The sequence below is a fragment of the Strongylocentrotus purpuratus genome, unplaced genomic scaffold, assembly GCF_000002235.5.
Source record: "Strongylocentrotus purpuratus isolate Spur 01 unplaced genomic scaffold, Spur_5.0 spur5_scaffold_1, whole genome shotgun sequence".
Taxonomy (NCBI): Eukaryota; Metazoa; Echinodermata; class Echinoidea; order Camarodonta; family Strongylocentrotidae; genus Strongylocentrotus; species Strongylocentrotus purpuratus.
The window spans coordinates 4,153,075-4,173,735 of record NW_022145594.1 but is presented as its reverse complement, the minus strand read 5'-3'; the positions used below and the strand labels follow the sequence as shown (position 1 = coordinate 4,173,735).

The 20,661-nt window shown below is 36.4% G+C and overlaps 1 protein-coding gene across 1 annotated transcript; it reads right to left on the bottom strand.

Annotated features, from left to right (window-relative positions):
- Positions 1–469: 469 nt before the first annotated feature.
- On the bottom strand, positions 470–19,964 carry LOC115920861 (NXPE family member 3-like). Its single transcript, XM_030977537.1, has 6 exons — positions 19,920–19,964; positions 11,297–11,450; positions 7,473–7,979; positions 7,001–7,173; positions 5,803–5,861; positions 470–1,433 (listed from the first exon to the last, which is right to left on the bottom strand). The coding sequence occupies exons 2-6, from the start codon at positions 11,441–11,443 to the stop codon at positions 616–618; spliced, it is 1,704 nt and encodes a 567-aa protein (XP_030833397.1). The 5' UTR covers positions 11,444–11,450; positions 19,920–19,964; the 3' UTR covers positions 470–615.
- Between the last annotated feature and the right edge of the window lie 697 nt (positions 19,965–20,661).

Genomic DNA, 20,661 nt, shown 5'->3' with positions numbered 1-20,661 from the left:
CAGATCTCGACAGGTACAACACCTTGGGGTGTTCACAAAGATCCTATTAAAGTCAATCGTAACTCTAAGTTGGACTTAAAGATTATGGACAGCCCTTTGTAGCCTTTAAAAAATATATATTAAAAAGCGAAAATTCAAGTACTTTAGACTTTTTATTAATTCCGCATCTAGAAATTGAATTCTTCTTGATAATACAAAATATGAATGATTTTAATCAACATTTCATGTCTTTTAAAATAAATTGTACAAAGTATTTCCATAGATGCTAACGGCTTTCGGTAATTGTTAAGTCCAACTTAGAGATAATTTCAACTTAGAATCTTTGTGAAACACCCCCTTTGCTCAGTACGTGAGCTGCAAATATAGCACAACGGTTTAAATATGACATGAATACATTTCTTCACTAAAGAACAATTAAAAGAATCAACACAAGGAGGTTTAACCATTCTTAAAGACAAAGCGTTGTTTATCTTTTTTATTTGTAAATGATGCCTAAGAAATATGCAGAATGAGAAAAATAGCATTCAAATAAAAGTATACAATCAACATGTGAAATGATATAAAGTTGAATGAATAAAATCGCTTTGAAAATGGGCACATTCCTTGCATAAAACCTCATTGCGGCTTTGGAGCTTCATGACAAATGTAAGATAGGAAGTTATTCATAAGGTTGGTGATTGTTACAGCATTGGGATGAACGTTGTCTTTAAAATTCTGAGCTATGGTCATATCCCACGCGTCAATAAAAGCCAGTTCTGGAGAATCCTTCAACACCTCCCTCAACGCTAGGTCCAACGTTCTAATATACCACTCGCTGTTGTGTAACTGATAAAGGAGCTTTGCATGTTCTCGGGTGTTTGCACTCTTGAAGACTACCAGTGTTTGAGGACTTCTCTTGCGTAGTCTCTGAACAGCCGCTTTGATATCTCTCATTCTCTCTTCGTACATCTCTAATGGATATGTCGTGTAGTGTGTTCCAACACAAATAAGGATTACTGATCTTGAGTCTACCTTGAGGTCGTCTAATTCATTGACAATGTAATTGATCGTCTCCTTGCGTATAAAGCTCGATGGACGAGCAGGAAAGCCGTGAAATTTGAAATGTATTGAGATGTTAAACTTAGCACTCTTAGCATAAAGAGGCCCAGCTTTACGTTCACTTTTATCTTTCGGGGAATTCCCAACTATGTCAGGTTTGTACCTATTTGCGAACTCGAGGTATAATTGTTTAGAAGTTGAGTCGCCGAAAATATGAACTGCTCTGTTCTGCAGGCACTGTAAGACATCTGTTTTGGTAAATCGACGAAGTTTGCATTGATCTGAAAACCAGATGTTCTTGCTATAGAAGCCCGACGGAGAAGGGTTGTGTAAGTGTTGACCTGGTCTGCAGGAAGGTAGAGAATCCTGATAAGCAAACACGCTCTTTCTCCAGCCTGTATAGTTTCAGAAGTAAGAAAATGAGTTGAAAATGTCTTCAACCAATGTTGAAGGTAAAAGGTAATATTTGCAGGACAATTGCCCCCGACCGACCCCCTCTCGGATAATTAAACCGAGCAACGACCTCCGGACAATCATCCCAGGAAAATCAAACCCATACAAATGACCCTCGACTTTACCCCCGGGACGACTACCATCTAGGACCATCACCCGGAACAATTGTCCCGGGAATAATTACCCCAGGACAATTACTCTGTGGACAACCACCCAAGGCAATCACCGGGGGGCAATTACCCTCATGATCTTAACCTAATGACATTTAACCCGCCATGGACATTTCAATTTCAATTTCAATTTATTTGCTCATACAAATCAAGAAAACACAAGCGAACATTCATGAATCAACATAATACAAAGGGTAAAATTCACAAGAAAAAATAATAACAAAGTATACATTGGATTATTAAAGTATGAGAGGGACAGCAAGAAAGGAACAAGCATTGTGATTAGCTGACCCTGTAAGATAATACATTAAACACGCTACAAAAATTACAAATCACTTACTACAACATAAAGGGGGGGGGTATGCCTATAAATTTAAACAAACAAACTTGGTGAATACCTGTCTAAAAAAAAAGGGGCCTAGATTATGACTTAAAAACATTTAACGAAACTGCTTGTTTAATATCTGAAGAAAGAGAGTTCCAGATTTGGGGCCCTTGAAATAATATTGAGTTTTTAAAAGATGAGAGCCTCGGTTTGGGTAAATGAAAATCATTAGCATTTCTTGTATTGTATCCATGATATTCATTATTGAACTGAAAGAATGTTTTGATATAGTCTGGCAAGAGGTGATTGTTACATAAGTACATAAATATAAGTACCTGAAATACATACATATCATGAAATGTCAATACACCTGATTTAACAAATAGAGGGTTGGTATGGGCAAGGTAAGGTGCATGAGACATATTTCGTATTGTAGGTTTTTGTAAAATAAACACTTTATCAATGTGATTATTACTTGCATTACCCCAGACAAGAATACCATAATTAAGGTACGGATATACAATTGCATAATAAATCATTTTTAAAATCTCCTTTGGAAATGATCTTAAACAATACATTATTCCTATATTTTTTGCCAGCTCAAGTTATTGCACAGACTATCAATGTGATTTTTCCACGTAAGTTTATGATCTTTTGTAATGCCTAATTTTTTTACTGACGTTACACACTTAATATCTATATTGCACACTCTAATTGAAAGATAATCTGGTATGGATTTTGCTACATTGATTATCATTTTATTTTCGTAAAACCACTCAGATATTAATTCAAGTTCAGAATTGAATATATTATGTAAATCCCGATGGTTAGGATGGGATAAAAACAGACTGGTGTCGTCAGCAAACATAATACAATGTAATAATTTAGATACTTTACTAAGGTCATTTATAAACAAAAGAAACAAGAGTGGTCCTAAGATAGAACCCTGTGGTACCCCACATGAGATAGTCCCTTGCTGTGATTTGCATTTAGAAATTTCAACATATTGTTTTCTATTTGATAAATAACTTTCAAATAATTTAAGTACAATACCTCTTATGCCATATAATTAAAGTTTGTGTAATAAAATATGGTGATTGACTGTATCAAAAGCCTTCTTGAGTCAAATCTAAAAACATTGCAATCATATATTTCTTGTTATCAAGAGCATTAACAACAGTGTGAACAAAATCAATAAGAGCCGATGACGTCGAATGTCCAGGACGGAAACCATATTGGTTCAAAGATAATATATTGTACTTGCTTATAAAATCATATAATCTATTGTTCATACATTTTTCTAAAATTTTAGAGAAAATTGGCAAGACTGATATGGGTCTGTAATCTGTAATATTTTCACTTGAACCATTTTTATATACAGGAACCACACGAGCAATCTTTAATTCATCAGGAAATATACCTAGATCTAAGCATTGATTGAATATTGCACAGATGGGTTGACATAAAATATGTATATATTTCTTTATAACCTTGATACTTATATCATCGTACCCAGGACTGCAATCACTCTTTATATTAGGCACAATATCAATGATCTAGGAACATGTGATTGGTTTAAAATAACACGTACTAGGATTCCTATCCAAATAACGACAAAAATTCAAATTTAAATTATTGCCCTGATCAACAGGATATTTCAATTCAGATATAATATTAATAAAATATTCATTAAATACATTACAAATTTTGGACGTATCATGTAATACCTGATCATTAGATATCAAAAAATCAATATTGCACTTTTTATTTACACGACCCATTGCACAATTAACTATGTTCCAAGTCTTTTTCATATTCCCTTTGGCTGTTGCAAAATTTTCCATAAAATAGTGTTTTTTAGCTTGTTTAATCATATTATTGACTTTATTCCGACATTTTCTGTACACTTCTTTTCGATACGGTGTTGGGTTTCTCAGATAAAGTCGATATGAACGACATTTTTTCTTTGACAACTTCCGAATATCAGGATTGATCCAAGGTTTATTTTTGGGGGGTGTTTTTTTCAAACATTCTAAAGGAAAACACAAATTATATACATTTAAAAACCTCTCTAAAAATTGCACATAATTTACATTTGGATTGTTATTATGGCAAGACCATTGGACCATCTGAAGGGATCTTAAAAAACAACTTATACTTTTATCATTGATTATTCTTAAAGGCTTATTCAAATTTTGCTGAGATTGAATATCACTCCAGCTAATACAATATACAGGTAAATGATCGCTGATGTCTGTTATAAATATTCCTGATTCAACATTGTCTACATTATTAGTAATTACATTATCAATCAAAGAAATTGTGTCGTCAGTGATTCTGGTAGGATGGTTTATCAACGGATACATATGATGCGACAATAGTAAATTGACGAAATTATCAACATGTTGCACTTTACCTACATTCAATAAATTGATATTGTAATCACCTAATAAATAAATTATTTAATTTTCCCTATTTGCAACGCTAAAAACATTTGAGAATCTCTCTAAAAATTCATCAACAGACTGATCCGGAGGCCTATAAATTGACCCAACAATTATACCAGAATTCTTATTGACAATTTCCACAAATACACTTTCTATACAACTATCGGTCTGTTCTAAGTCGGGACGTCTTATATATTGCACATTATTGTTTACAAAAATCCCAACTCCTCCACTCCTTCTTGACAAGCGGCTAACGCCTTCAAATTCATAACCATCTATATTACACAAAGGGTGTATATTGTGCTCCTGGAACCAGGTTTCCGTGACACATAGTACTGTAGGCTTTAGTTTCACACTGTTTAAGAATTCAGTGATATTATCAAAACTATTAAGAAGACTTCTTGAATTAAAATGGAAGTTGTCCTTGTATAGATATTGATCTACATGGCACTAGATCTTCATGGATATAAACATACTCGAAAGTTAACTTATGGAGGATGTAGAATTGGTGCCATTTAATGAGTGGAACTTACAAGGGCGTATCCAGGATATTTTAAGGGGAGTTGTTTTTTTGCCAAATTCGTGAGAAAATATTTAGCCGCGAATCAACTAGAAGGAAGGTTCGGTTGTCACTTTCGATGATCTGGGTGCAACTGTGGACTTTTACCTATAAACAGTGTATATAGTCTGTTTTTGGAATGTAATTTAATACATATGCTTAGTTACAAACCAATTATTCCCAACATAGCATCCACAAATCATGCTAGTTTCTGACTAATACAAATACAAATATGACCAATGACAGCCTGTCGTTAGGTAATTCTGACATAAATTTGATTAGATTTGGATAATACTTTCTTTTTCTACTTTGTGACATGCCTAAATAGATAAATTGAAACACATGTGATCAATGTTTATAACACAGCATGCAGAATTGGGCCTTTTTATGGCCACTGTTTTAAATACAGCATGTGCCTGAGACAGGTTTCTAGTCATCTACTGACAATGTCAACTATTCATGAATTCAACATTTTTTTTCTTTCAATGACCAATATATCATTCCACTGACAAACCGAATTCGCAAAGGTTGATGGCCAACAAACTGTGGCCAGTAGTGGTTATGACCAATTACCAATTTTCCAACAATGTACGAGTAAGATACCTTTGTTATCTTGACTTGATTTAAGTTCGAATGTAATCTTTTTTTTAACGAGCCTTTGTGTGTGATATATTACAATACAAGGGTTTGATTGAAATTTAGATGAAAAGTTCTAATCGGATTCAAAATAAAGAAATGCAATGAAATAAGTTAAATTAAGATTTAATTGGAAAGTGATGACATTTTATATTTGTTGGGGTCTGTACTTACTGTTAAAATCACCGATGACATTTACTGGAAGCGGGTGGTTGACTATGGGCAGCTTATGGCTATAGAAAATAGGAGAAAATCATGTCATCTTCATTCAGAATAGTATAATATAGAATATTTAGGAGCGCTAAAAACCATAGCGCTTACAAATACAAATATATGAAACGAGGAACAAATGTACATTCTGACAAGAAAGAGATCACATAGATCACTGAGGAAAAGTTAAATTCTGCGGGATCTTTTGAAAGTGGCAAGACAGGCGATTTCCCTTATGGGGGATATAGTTCCATGTCTTTGATGCAGCTACTGCAAAACCCTTTTCAGCTGCTGAAAGTCTAGATTTGGGAAAGGTAAGTTTACATGTGTCGGTTGTTGAGCGAAGATTACGAGATGGTGTATATAATGATAACGTCATATAACATACATTACATTTCTTCACGGTTTCATAGATGTATGAATTCAGATTTTTAGCTCATTGGTCTACATATAGTAAAAATGACCTTTATCTACCCATGCGCAGATTGAATATATACGATCTGGCTTGTTAGAGCACTCAACACGTCAAAATCGGATACTGCCCCAACATGACGCACATATCCATCCCTGGAATTGCTCAAGGCGTCTAAAAAATATTTTCAATTCAAAAGCTCCAAAGTAAATCAAACAAAATATATATAAAGTCAAATAACTAAAGGTTTGTTAAATGCTACGAAGGAAGTTAATTGCAACCATCAACCATACAGTTGTTTTTGGTAGGGCCTTGAATGTTTCAAGAGAATCGGCTGTTTGAAGAAGGAAAAAAAGGGTAACCGGAGCTGCTAATGCAAATGCTCTATCCCCCATTCTTCTTTTTTAATTCCGGATTTCCTTTTGCCTAACATTACTAGATGAACATAAACCCACATATACTTTTTGTTAAATACACACCCCACACTACCCGCACACGCACACACACACACACACACACACACACACAAATAGTCCAGCGGTGGGTGATGAAAAATAGAAAAGTAGATAAGATATAATGAAAGAAGAAGACAAAAGTATACAAGTAGAAGGTGTGAACTAGAACTAGAAGATACATGCGAAATATTAAGAGAACAAAATGCTACTTCATATACATACCGAGGGTGTCGTACGTTTGATATAAACCCAATGGCACCGTAAAGAGTTGTTATTGATAGAATACTTTACTTACACTTTGAATATTTGTTGTTCTTCCTTGCTGATGGCCTCCATCGTGTATTTCTCGCATAACTTGTGATCTGACGTGTACAGCTTCCAGTCATCACACGACAAGTTTTTATTAGAGGGCGCTACACAGAACCAAGGATATCCTGTTCTTCCATCCGTGAAGTTACAGAGAGGTTGCTAATTAGGTGGAGAAAAACGCGAGACGGGAAAGCAATATATACATAATTGTATTTGTTTATTTGTTATGTGAGCCCTTGGTTTTGTTATATTTGTCAAAGAAATTATTTGTCAAAGATTAGGCATGGGCTTTAGGGCTACTTTATACAGAAAACCCTATTTAAGACAACATATTCACAGTTGTCCATTTTATCACTGTTACTAATATCACCCCCAAAATATATAATTCACTAGTGGTATATAAACTAGAGAGGTAAAAGACAGGTTTGATGTTAGATGTATCTCTCATGTATACTCACATTTTGTATAACTTTTGGAAGGCACATGACATCTTCAAAGACATTGACCCCCGAGTCAGATGTCCTAGAATAACGTCCTGTAAAGATTGATTTACCAGGCTCAACGACTCGAATCCTCTGCAGGACCCGAACCGCTTCACTTGGATGGACCAACGTCACAATCACTGCAACCTTCCCAGGCCACCGCAAAGTCACATTAGCAATGTAGGTACCATTTCCTAGGTCCTTTGTGACGTCAATGCTCCAAGATGACTGTGTTTCTGCAGTGTATAGTTTGACCCGGAAGTAGTCACCTCCACAAGTCTTGACGACGTTGTGGATGTCCCTTGCAATAATACGGATCTGTATGGTTTCGTTGACTTGATATGATGTCTTCGGGTTTATGATATCTGCTGAAGAGTACACGTTGCTCGTAAACGCAATCGATTGAGATGACGAGTTTGATGATGTATCATTCTCGGGGCTGAACTCCTTGGTCAGAGATAAACGAGATGTGGCCTGGAAAGACTGATAACAAGATTGCCGTGCTCACTTATTTGATACGATGGGGGATGGGATTCTGGCATAACGTCAAGATAACTCTTTCTTAATATTAGATGCCGATCGAATTGACCATTAATTTACGTGTACATTTCCTTTATTTAACAGAAATGTTAAGATACTTGCGGCTGCTATGTATATTAAACATCGAAGACGGACATTTTACAAATTCATGGCTTGCCAATTTACAGTTTAAGTCTCGTGGAAAATAAATATACAATTGCAAAAGATATAAATGAGAGAATGATAAACGGTATAGCTCTTTAACAAAGCTTGCCATAATTGCAACGCCCTCCAATTCATACAAGGAGAGTGGAGGTGGGGAGGGGGACGATGGGGAACTTTGATAAGCTGCGTATCTCTATCCTTTATCATTCATAGAGGTATCGTAGTCCAGTAGTTTAAAGGTGGTTTAAAGGTATAAACCAGTTCTGGTCATGCGATTGCATTGTGAAAGAAACGTTGTGGAATCGATCAGAAAAGGTTGATCATCTAGCCTAAGTATTGGTGTGTACTGCAAGGTTCTGAAATCATCAAAAGGATTATAAATTTGGCCCAGTCTTGGTAAATTTACAAGAACTGTACATAGAAAGATGTATATGGGACTACGCGATATCTATCCAGGCTGGATCGATATGATAATTTACCAATATATCAATTAGTTGGCGGTTTCCCGGCAAAATTTGTATCACCACGCAGGCACAGCGGAGCACCCCAATTTGCATATCATTAGCGGCCCGTTCTATTTGAATAACCAACGGACATCTGCGTGAATCCGAACATGTGTGTGCTAGAATGTCAAATCTTAAAATTCGCGTTGCGCCTTTATTACTGCCAATATCGCTATGAAACTTTCCATACTAACTAAAATTATTATGAACTTGATGTCAGTGAAATAAATACGAAATTCCATGGAATAAAACTTGAGATATTAATGTGTTTTGAGCTTCGCCCCTCGAAAAACACGACGTCTACTTTTTAGGTTCATGACCCTATCAAGCAATGCACGAAGTAGAGACTTGGTATGAATATTCATTAGGGTTGAATCCATACATGGGCGAAATTTTCGCTTCTCCGCTGTATTTTTTTTGGGGGGTTATAACGTAATTCTTTTTCATGGGGCTTCATTTTTAAAAGTTGTAGTCAGCAAACTCATTGAACATGACGTCATCGATCTCAGCGATGTACTGCGCATGCGTCTTAGGCCCAGTGCAGGCCAGATCGAAACAGCTGAGCCATTAGCGTGCACGTGTGCTGTCGGCTGGCAAGACATGTATAGCCAACGCACACGCGAGGTTCAGACATGACACACATTTGAATGTATGGGACTGGTCAAACAATTTTGCGACAACGAAGGATTATTTTTGTTCGATGAGATTCGGACATTGGGGTATGTTTTTCTCTGATACGACCCTATCAAGCAACTATGAAAAGAGATATTTCACAAGGATTGAGATTATTAAATTTTCTTTCTGTTCATACGAGGCAATTCTTTCTCGCTCTAAAAGAAATGGTGAATTTTACGGTGATTTTGTATCTCATTTTTTTCGTTTTTGTTCGTCAAAACTATCCCTTAAATTTCACATTTTCGGTGCATCAATAACTCTTTTTATACACATGAGTGTCTTGCAAATTTATTAAATACTCGATTTAGTAGCTTTGATTGGTGATATTCATCACATTAATGAAGAATTTGTCTTCGAAATTTGTTTACTTTTTTTCGCATCGATCGGTTCACAATTGTTGATTTTATGCAAATGATGTTTACTGGACGAGAGTCGATCGCACGGTAATTGGGGTGCTCCGCTGTGCCTGCACGTATTAGTAAAAACTTATTCTTTCACATGATTGGTAATAATGGCTTCCATTTCATTTTTTGGGAGGGGGCGTTTCCAGAACTGGGAGGGGGGGCGTTTCATGAAACAATTAGTCGGTGGTTTTCACCGACTTATATCATTTTCACCGACAATTTAGTCAGCACTGACTAAATTTGACCAATCAGAGGCCTGGAAAATAGTCGGTGACAATAGAATTGTCGGTGAAAATGATATTAGTCGGTGAAAAACCACCGACTAATTTTTTCATGAAACGCCCCCCTGGTCTATATTTTTAAACACTTGACTGGACATACAATGGTCGTAGAGGTCGTCGATACCCGATATACTTCTCGGCATCCAATGGTAACATGCCAAAGTCGGTGTAACTTGGTTAGCATTGTGGGCGTCTGTAAAATGTCTTCTGGCTGGTAAGTGCTTTCCATTGTACTGCACTGCATGGAGAACGCGCATAAGTAATTGTTTGCGGGCGAGCCTGACTACGATAACTGGGGTAGTAATATATCCGTTAAAAAACGTTTAAAGGCCCCACTGTACAACTTGTAGCTACTTGCTCCCTCTATATGAGAAAACAATGCCTAATCGGTGACCATTGGTCCCCCATGATCCTCTTTTTCTTATGTTTATTGAGAGCTGAGTTGATGAGATAGCCACCTGTCAGTGACCTTCCTGGGTGGTCTAATTCCTCCTAGCCAAAATAGTACAGATGGCCTTTAAGACATCGTGTGACGCGTAATATGTATTATACAAATGATGCATGCGCATGAGTTCATTATACGATCTATCCGCACTCGAGTTGAGGCTGTGTGTATCTATCGCACGAAGCCGTTAGGCTGAGTGCGATAGATACACACAGCATCAACGAGGGCGAATAGATCGTATAATAAACGAATGAAAACATGCATCATTTATTTCATATAACGAAACTCCTAGATCCTTGTTATTTGATGTAAAAAGAATTAATTCAAGATTGTTTCGTGACAGTATATGGCTGACAAATTAATCTCAAGTTTTAATAAGTCTCAATTGAGTGCGCACACATAAGTATAGATATAGCAAGCGCACTTACCTCTACATCCATTTACGCATAGTGCTGCGCAAGAATAAGCCCATGCACACGCAGTATTAAGCGCTCTAACCTCTACGCGCACTAATGCGCGCTCTGAAAACGAGTTCAATAGTACAAGAAAATATTGCACTCCTTTTCATGAAAACAAGTGCAATAGGCTCAGTAATTGAATCACACGTGACCGCGCATGACCAATCATTTGATTAGGATCTGGGAGTAAGTTGTATAAAAATACATATTATTATGATTATTATGTTTTGCTTTATTTTCATTTCTCATAATATTACCATTCTATACACGTATATTTACATTATTTGTGAAGGGTGTTTAAAGCCCGGGCGTGGATTTATTTCTCATGATATTACCATTCATACACGTACCTTATGTTTTGGAGGAGGTTTAAAGCCCGGGCGTGGTAACCACTGCTCAGATTGCTGGAGAATCCCAAGGGAAATTGTGAAGAACATCGCCACCAGAAAGCGAATAAGGACCGACATGTATTTATTAGATGCCATTGTACGTGGCATAGAATATCTGCAAAAAATACAAGAAATGGACGGTTGTTATTATATGAACCGGACATAAAGTCCATGTTAATTGTTGTCAACCCTCAGGAAAATGCTGCGGGAGACACTCTACATGGAATCTACATGTGTTTATATACCATATTTCTGTATAAGATAAGGTATAACCTATCTCATCAACTAGCCCTTAAAGGTAATATGTCCCATTTGCTGGCCAAAAAATGTAAAGGTTAAATTCCAACGGCATTTGAAAGATAATACTAATTTAGAACTTCCCTTAAAAAGGGGGGCTTGAAAAAGTGGGAAAATAACGACTATAGTGGTAGAATCAACTTAAGTGCTACCAAGTCAGTAAGTAATAGTCTGATTTTCAGACCATTTTACCGAATGGTCATACGTGTTGTGTTGCGCAAAGATTCAATTAGTTTTATTTTGGCCATCACAAGAAGAGGGTTATTGATGTAGACAAATGCTCATGTACCCTTTATACAGCTCAGTGTATGTATGTAATACCACCAAAGAAGAAAAAGGCCGATCAGTCACTCAATAGTGTCTGACAGTGAAGTCTAGCAAGTAGCAGCTTTCTTGGCATAATTTGAATATTAATAAACTGTTAACGTTTAAATTTACAGACAGGACATACATGACATATTCATAATTCCTGCAAAGTTCTACAGAATTTGATGTTGGCCGCAAAAGGTATACCTGTATAATATTGTTAATGAGAAGGCTGAGTTCTGCATGGAGAAAAGTGACAAATAATTAGTGAGCGTTTTTATTGTTATCCGATTGCAACTGTAGAAGAACATCAGAGAAAAAATGTTCCTTGAAAAGCATAAATCTTGTAAAGTGAGAGACAGGCTAGAAATGTAAAGATATAGGGACGGGAGCGAATATAGGATCGTTAGGCACGTGTTTAAAAAAAATAAAAAGTCCGTGGGTATAATTTGACTTGTTATTTGGGGGGTATTGACTTAGCAAATATTTGTTTAAAGCATATCAACACTAGTGTTGCTAGGACGGATTAGGCCATACAGCTAGGTCACTGACAGGTAGCTAGCTCATCAACTCAGCTCTCAAATAACATAAGAAATAGAGGATCATGGCCATGGGTGACCAACAGGCACCGATTGGGGAAGTGTTCTATATAGAGGGAGCAAGTAGCTACAAGTAGGACAGTGGGGCTTTAAAGTGTACGTTTAAAATTACAGGATTCTTTCATTTCATTGTTCAGAAAATACAAGTACAGAGAGCCAGAGAAAACAAATGTGTTTGGCGCAAATAGGCCTGTCTTTATCAGCCCGGTCAGCCCGAGTTCATGATAGGTGATAAGAAATTCAGAAATACCTTGTCTCGTTAACATTTTGCTGTTGCCATACAGTGCGACCAGAAAAAACGAAACCGAGAATTGTCGATGTTTTATCATAACTTAATCACAATTATAATTAATAAATGACACATATTTGTAAAGCTTACATCCTCTTTTATTTAATGCAACTCATATGATACGTTTTTCACGCATGAGTGATTAAAAGCAATTTAAAGGAAGGAAACCAAAAAGTCGTTTGGCGGGCGTAATTTTAATTTCGAAGAAAAATTCACATTTCTAGAAAGTTTAGTTTTTGCCCTTTCATATGACACCTCAATCAGGAAAAATGAGCAAGGAATAACAAATTTCTGTTTGTTTAAAGTGATGCTTGCATTTCCATAATTTGATTTTAAGAGTTCGTATTCAATGGCTTCCTGCCGTAGCAACAAGCAGAATTGACAAAAGACTTAACTCCATTTCATTGACAATCAGCCATACTTGAAGTCTTTCTTCTATGTCTGATCGTCAACGATACGGAGTTAAGTCTTTTGTCAACTCCGTTTGTTGTTACGGCAGGCAGCCAGTGAAAACGAATTCGTTTAATCAAATTATGGAAATACAAGCATCACTTTAAACAAACAGGACTTTGTTATAGACCATGGGCCAAGCCTCAAAATTCTTCGGTTCCGTCAGCCCCCCTGGGAAGTACTTTTCTTCCTACATGATCAATGGACATATATCTAAGAACAATGGTCAAATGTTCCTATCTCCAAATTTGTACATGTTTTCACAATTTTGATATAAAGTTGAAAAATGTAGTAAAGTGATGATGTCATAGCTTTTCCTAAATTGACCAATCACAACTGGGGCCTTAGAGTCCAGAGTGTAATGGACCAACCACAGTCCCTGTACTCTGAGTCTTTGTAAGCATGCAGTGTCTGCTGCGAGTGAGTGAGTGCAGTGATTGCTACTGCAGCTATATAGACGCGCATGTTTACACGCGATTCACCGACAAAACTAAGATTAAGAGGGCCACGAAGAAGCAAGAAAGATCAGGACATGAAGTTAATTTATTGCTGTCTTTTTAAAACTATTTCAAAAGCATTTTTATGATTAAACAGTGAAGTTTTCATCAGGTTTTAGTCACATGACTGTTGGCCCAGTTTTTTTACATAACAGTCCCATGCATTAGTATTTGTGTTACCGTTACGGTCTCGGTTCTGTTGAGTGGACTTATCTCTAAAAATCTCTTGATTTTACCCACATACCGGTACTAATGATCCCATTAGGCACTATAAATTTACTAGGTAAGCTATCTTCATGAAAATAATTAGAATATAAAAATAACTTTGTACGGTCTAGATACTTTCACACGCATGCACAAAAAAAAGTTAGGCCACACATAGCTGCATTACTATCCTGGCTGTGTATTAAAAGTTGTGCTTTTGATTCTCAACATTTCAAACACGGCACACCACTGTACAAAACTCAACCGATTTCACTAAAAATCGGTACTTGAGTGACAATTGGTGACACCTTAATGCAGGAAAATACAATTTTTTAAACTAACCGATGTTAGAAAGAATAATTTAAAAATTAAAGATTGTAAGTCTACTGTCAAACTAGCCGATCAACCACATCCGCATGATTGTGTCCATTTATGTATTATAAGTGTGTTGACGATTCATGTGTGCAAATGCTGCATATTAACACGTAGTGCAGTGCTAAAGGTCAATAAGCATTAGCATTGACCATTGACTCTCTATACTTTGCTGGAGTGAGTTAGGCTTGCGCTTGGGCCTTTGGAGTCTTATAAATAATAGTTAATACCAAGTGGAAACATGACCACCTCTATTGATTCTAAAATTGTCTAACATCATTGTAAAATACTTGAATTTGTAATTGATGAAATCTGAATGGCAGTAAAGTACAACGTATCGTGCAATTTCACTCACGGCCTTGTTACAAAATTACTTTAAATGAAAATTAAATCTTGACTGTTGTCTCTCCTGGCAACTGTCCCAGTTGTATTCATTGTATGCACTTCTGTCTTACTGTGAGTGCTGAATCTCCGTGTTCATACATGTAAGATAAGGTGATAAACTGTTTACGGTTGACCTCATATGGTACATGAGTAATATAATGTCTAATGACATATTAAAGTTCGAACAAAAATTATTGGGTGGAAATTATAAATAATAACACTTTGATTCAGCTTATAGTAATGCCACTCAGAAAATAGCTTGGATAGTCATTTACCACATTAACAAGTCAGCATTATGAAACAGTTGTTCAGCTTTCAATCTTTTTAACTAAGATGTTGCAAAATCATTTTTTCCACAATGAAAATTTGTGTATTCCTTATTTAGGATCGAAGGGGACTGAACATGTGTTCGAATTGTATATGGGCATTTCCTGTATTACATGTAAAGCTTGGACCAATAATAAGTTGTTTTCCTGTTTCTCTTTTTGTCTTTAAAAACTTGCTTCAGCCACAAAAACCAACGATGTTCCGAATGAGGCAGAGTAAATAGTGTTGAAGGAGCCACCTTCAAAAATATCTGATAACTTTGATAAAATCTGATAAATCAAATGAGCAAATGTGTTCAACCAAGAGTTCCGCATATTCTTCCACTACAGTGTATCACATTTAGAAGAGACAAAACAGCTTATGACCATTTTATAAGGAAAAGAAAGAAGGAGAAATTTAACTCTGTTGAAACAATTTCTACAGGTAAGCTCAGGGACGGATCCAGGGGGAGGGGGCACGTGCCACCCCCCCCCCCCCGGTAAAAAAAAATATGTTAAAATCAGCCCCAAATTCGCCAAAAATGTACTGGCAAACAGGGACGTGCCCCCCCCCCCCCCCGAACAAAACAAAAATAATATTTGTCCTCTTACCACCCCCCCCCCTCCCACTTATTCAGCAGCCGGCTGAGTCGTTGCCATTTTTGGGGACCCCCAAAAAAATATATGTCCTCTTACCCCCCCCCCGTGTGCCCCCCGGGAAGAAATTCCTGGATCCGCCCCTGAAGCTAGTACGTGCTGCAGAAATGCGCAAAGATGGGAAGGTTCTGATAGAGATTCGTAGGAAGGATCCTTACGCCTTGGAAATGAAATATCACTTTTTTTTGGGGGGGGGGTCTCGAAATTTGAAAATTTGAAAATTAGATCAGTTGGGGGGAGGGTAAGGTCACATTTTTGAGTTCAGCCATTGGTATAACTTTTTTTTTTTAATTAACAAAAAAAAAAAAATATTTACCAAAGGGGGGGGGGGGTTCCTCAAAAGTACACACATAAAAAATACCAAAGGGGGGTTTACCCCCCCCCCCCCCTCCCTGTGTACGCGCCTGCATGTAGATCCAAATGTGGTAGGGTGGCTATGAAATTTATTTAGAATCTTTTGCTGGTCGTATGATTGGAAACTACTGTATGTTTATGTGACGTTTTTGCTTCATGGAGCTGGTTTCGGGTGGGGGGGTGAGGAAAGCTAAGGGGGGGTAAGGGGGTATGGAGCATTTGTCTAATAATGCCATGCCTTTGGAAAACTTGATAAATACACAAATGCATCTGATTCTATGTTCATACTGAATTCAGGTTTTATGAGACTTTTTTCCAATATGTATACATGTATTAATTAAGGTACTAATGAATATACACATGCACATTTTATATGATTAAACATCAATTCATAACATCATACGTTTTGGAGCATCTTTTATTGTATGGGTTAAAGCTTTGTATACAAATGTAGAAGGTTGTGTTTTAAATAATGGTAAATCTACAGGATATTTTCTGATTACAAGAGGAGTAAGACAGGGAGATCCCCTCTCTCCCTATATGTTTATAATTTGTCTAGAAACATTTGCATTACGTATCAGAAATTCAGTAGATATAAGAGGAATAGTAGTAGGTACGAATGAATTAAAGCTGTCTATGTATGCAGACGATTTTTGCTCTTTTTGTTCAGATGTAAAATCGCTTAACTCATTATTTGATATTATCCAACAATTTGAGAAATGTTCCAGTTTAACTATAAACCTAAGTAAGACAAAAATACTGAAAATTGGATATGTACCAGACGCTGGATTCGACACAGCCTATATTTTGTTAATATTATTAATGTACTTAAAGTAGGGGAGTTTGATGGGGGTGCACAATTGCACCCGTCTGTAAATAATCGAATAGTCCATGGCGATCATGAATATTCATATTTCTGCTTACCTCTGCAAAATGCTTGCCTATACTAAATGGAAAAATTACGGTGGGGGTTGGCTAAAATGGACATAATAAACCGATCAGAACTGATCTATGATAATTCATGCTTATTATCCTTCGTGTGCCGTACGTATAACTTTACAATTGCTTTGCAAATTGCGTCCAAAGTTCGACTTGTTACACATGTGTTATATAGGCAATGGCGAGCTTGCGACCTATTTTGACCAAATTACGGTGGGTGAACTTTCAAAGGTCAATGAGACATGAGAGTTCCAATGAAAGAGCTAGTGTCAACGTACGTCGGGGTGGATGTGCTTTTCGTTTAAACAAAAAATAAATTTTAACGATTTTTTTTTTTGTGTGTAAAAGCTCATAGGCTAACGTACATGTTAGGCTGCTGGACTCTGCCGATAGGGAACGTTCTCAAATGAGACTAAACGGAGCTATATGAAAGTTTTCTTTCTTTTTTGGACCCGTACAGGTGTGCACGTTTAAACTGAATTTGTTAACGACTTTTTTTTGGGGGGGGGGGTAAAAGTCTGTAGGCTAACATGTTAGGCTGCTGTACTTTGACGATAGGGGGCGTTGTCCAATGAGACTATTCGGAGCCATATGCAATTCTTAACTTTTTCTTTGTTTTCTGCTCAAGTTTCAAACGTGGGAACATGTCATTTTTGTTTCAGATACACATTTCCAAATATCTGGCACATTTATAGGTACTTCCCAGTCGGAGACCACGGAATTCAAAAACTAAGCAAGAAAAGAGGCCTCGGCCCATGGTCTATTTTTCCTCATTGAGGTGTCATATGAAAGAGCAGAAACTGAACTTTCTAGAAATGTGAATTTTTTTCACGAAATTCAGATACCGCCCGCCAAATGACTTTTTGGTTGCCTTCCTTCAACTTGCTTTTAATCACTCATGCGTAACTTATGCATCATATGAGTTCATCAAATGAAAAAGGAGGATCTAGGCTTTACAAATATGTGTCATTTATTAATTATAATTGTGATTAAGTTATGATAAAACATTGATAATTCTCAGTTTCATTTTTTTCTGGGTCGCACTGTATAGGTAAACAATTCAGTTTCCGGTGTTGGTGAGGCGGTACGAAGCCTATTTCAGTTCATCCTGTAATTACCTTTTGTCGTTTGAATCTGTTGAACATTATACTGCATTTCACAGAGGAAAGACAAATTAGTCACACATTGGCAACCATTTTGAATATTATCAAGGGTCAGTATGGATGAGAGGTGGTGTTTTACATTTTTCCCACATTTCCTTTGGTCACCTAGGTGACTGTTCTCTGAGGGAACTTTTCTTACCGATGAGTATCGTTTGTCTTTGGTTGACTCTCAAAATCTTATTTATTCGCTTAATGTTAGTAATCGACAGCTAGTCGTTTGATTGTGAATTTGTTATAATATGTAAGACATGTGTACATTTGACGCCATTTCTAACGTTATTATATGACACATCATAAGTTATGTTGATACTATTAGATGTTGCAGTTGAATGAATTAATAGGCTCAATAAAACATGAAGTACACGCACAACAAAACAAATGCAATGTGCAAGATGTTGGATGATACAGTACTTATAATCTTTTGTTGGGATGGGAGCTCGGGGGGGGGGGCTGTGCAAAGTATGACATGAAAAATGAAAATGAAAAAAAAAGGTTTTTTTTCTATTCTCTTTGATTGAGATGATGTTTATGGAAAATATATCATAATTTGTACATGGAATGTAAGTTAAATCTATCTGTATATATATATATATATATATAACAGATATTTTGATAACTTTCCTGGGGAAACTCGATATCTCTTAGGTGTTCTTCATCGACTCTATTATTACTTTTATGGCTTGATATGTATTTATATATCATTGTATATATTTGTTATTTCTATAGGAAGAAACCTATGTAATTCTTTTTGTTTATTGTTTATGGTTTATGTAATGAGAAATTTAAATAGTATAAACTGAACGTGACACTGTAATAATGATAAAAATAATGATGTTGACGTTAATAATAATGATAATATGAAATAATAATACAAAATAATAATAGTAATATATATCCGAATTCTACTCAATCGTACATTTTCAATTGTTGTAAATCAATTTACTTTCTTCTATTATTCCACGATGTAAAAACGATATATATCCGTATTTCCATCTGACTACGCCATTGTCGATTTGCTACTGTGTATTATCTATTTTTGTATTTTATTTTCTATTGTAGTTTTTTCATGTGCTCTATGTAATGCCGACAAACTGAATTTCCGAATGGACCAATAAAATTAATCTGAATCTGAATCTGAATCTGAATCTGAATAAACCTGGGAGGAATTAATTCCTTGAAATGCTAGAGCGCCGTATGGCAGCCGTGCTAAAGCCAAGGTAATAATCGGGAGCGCCAGGATGGTCAAATCTGACTGACATGAGCGCATAATACAAGAACCCACTATTATTATTATTATCATTATCCCAGCATGATTTATACATTTCTCGATCGTTACATAAACAAAGAACTATGTGGCATCGTAGTGTCTCAAACATGAAAACGTTTTGACGACCCGTCGTCTTAATGTGCCATGAAATAAGTTAATTCTGTTTTTGCCCAATTCTTCTGAGAGTGCATAGTAGAAGTAGTAGATATAATAATAATGGTATTAGTAGTAGAATCACATATGTGGTCATATATTGGTAGCAGTATATGTATCATCGACAACCGTTGCTAGAGTTGGCCGGCAGCCGTTGCTGTAGTAGCTGGGCCCTACAGCCGAGGTAATGTTACTATTATTTTTAGCAAGCTGCCTTCGTCTCCTTTCAAAATATTTGAAAAATAGTATTCACGATGAAACTAATACTTTCATACAACGTAGGCCTAGCTCAATAGATTTATACAGATTTGTATACAAAACAACAAATAAGTATTATTTTAGACTCACCGTACTCGTCCGGTAGTATGCACTTCCGTTCTACTTGGCAATTGGTCAAAATATGAACAGATGCTTATTATAGTCTGGTATTCTTAACCGGATGCTTTGCAGGCACTTAATTAAGGTAGCCTCTAATGCGCAGAACAAAGATGGCGTCATCTATTGACAGTAACAGGTTATGATACGGCCACAAGAATTTCAACACGGGGTTCAATTTCGACGAAGAAAATCTGGGAAAGGGACCGCTCGTAGTCAGGCACGTAGCCACGGGGGGGGGGGCTGTTACACCCACAAATGTAATAACGCCCACAAATGTAATAACACTTTACCCACAAATGTAATAACACTTTACCCACAAATGTAATAATTTCACCCACAAATGTAATAACCACTTTACCCACAAATGTAATAATTTTGAATCACCCACAAATGTAATAATGACTTTACCCACAAATGTAATACATTTTAAGTGATCTCATACATAGGCCTATTTTATCACAATCTTATTATCTCAATATCAATATTTGTTTTCACATTAACATTTATACTGTATTTCGTGCAAACAAGTTTGTTCACGACAAACTGCCGGGATAGTTGTCCATGACTACATCACAGTCCACTAATCAAAGGTCCAAGTGCAAATTTGGGTTTCGCATAGATGTAGTAACTTCATACACAGGCCTATTTTATCACAATCTTATTATCTCAATATCAATATTTGTTTTCACATTAACATTTATACTGTATTTCG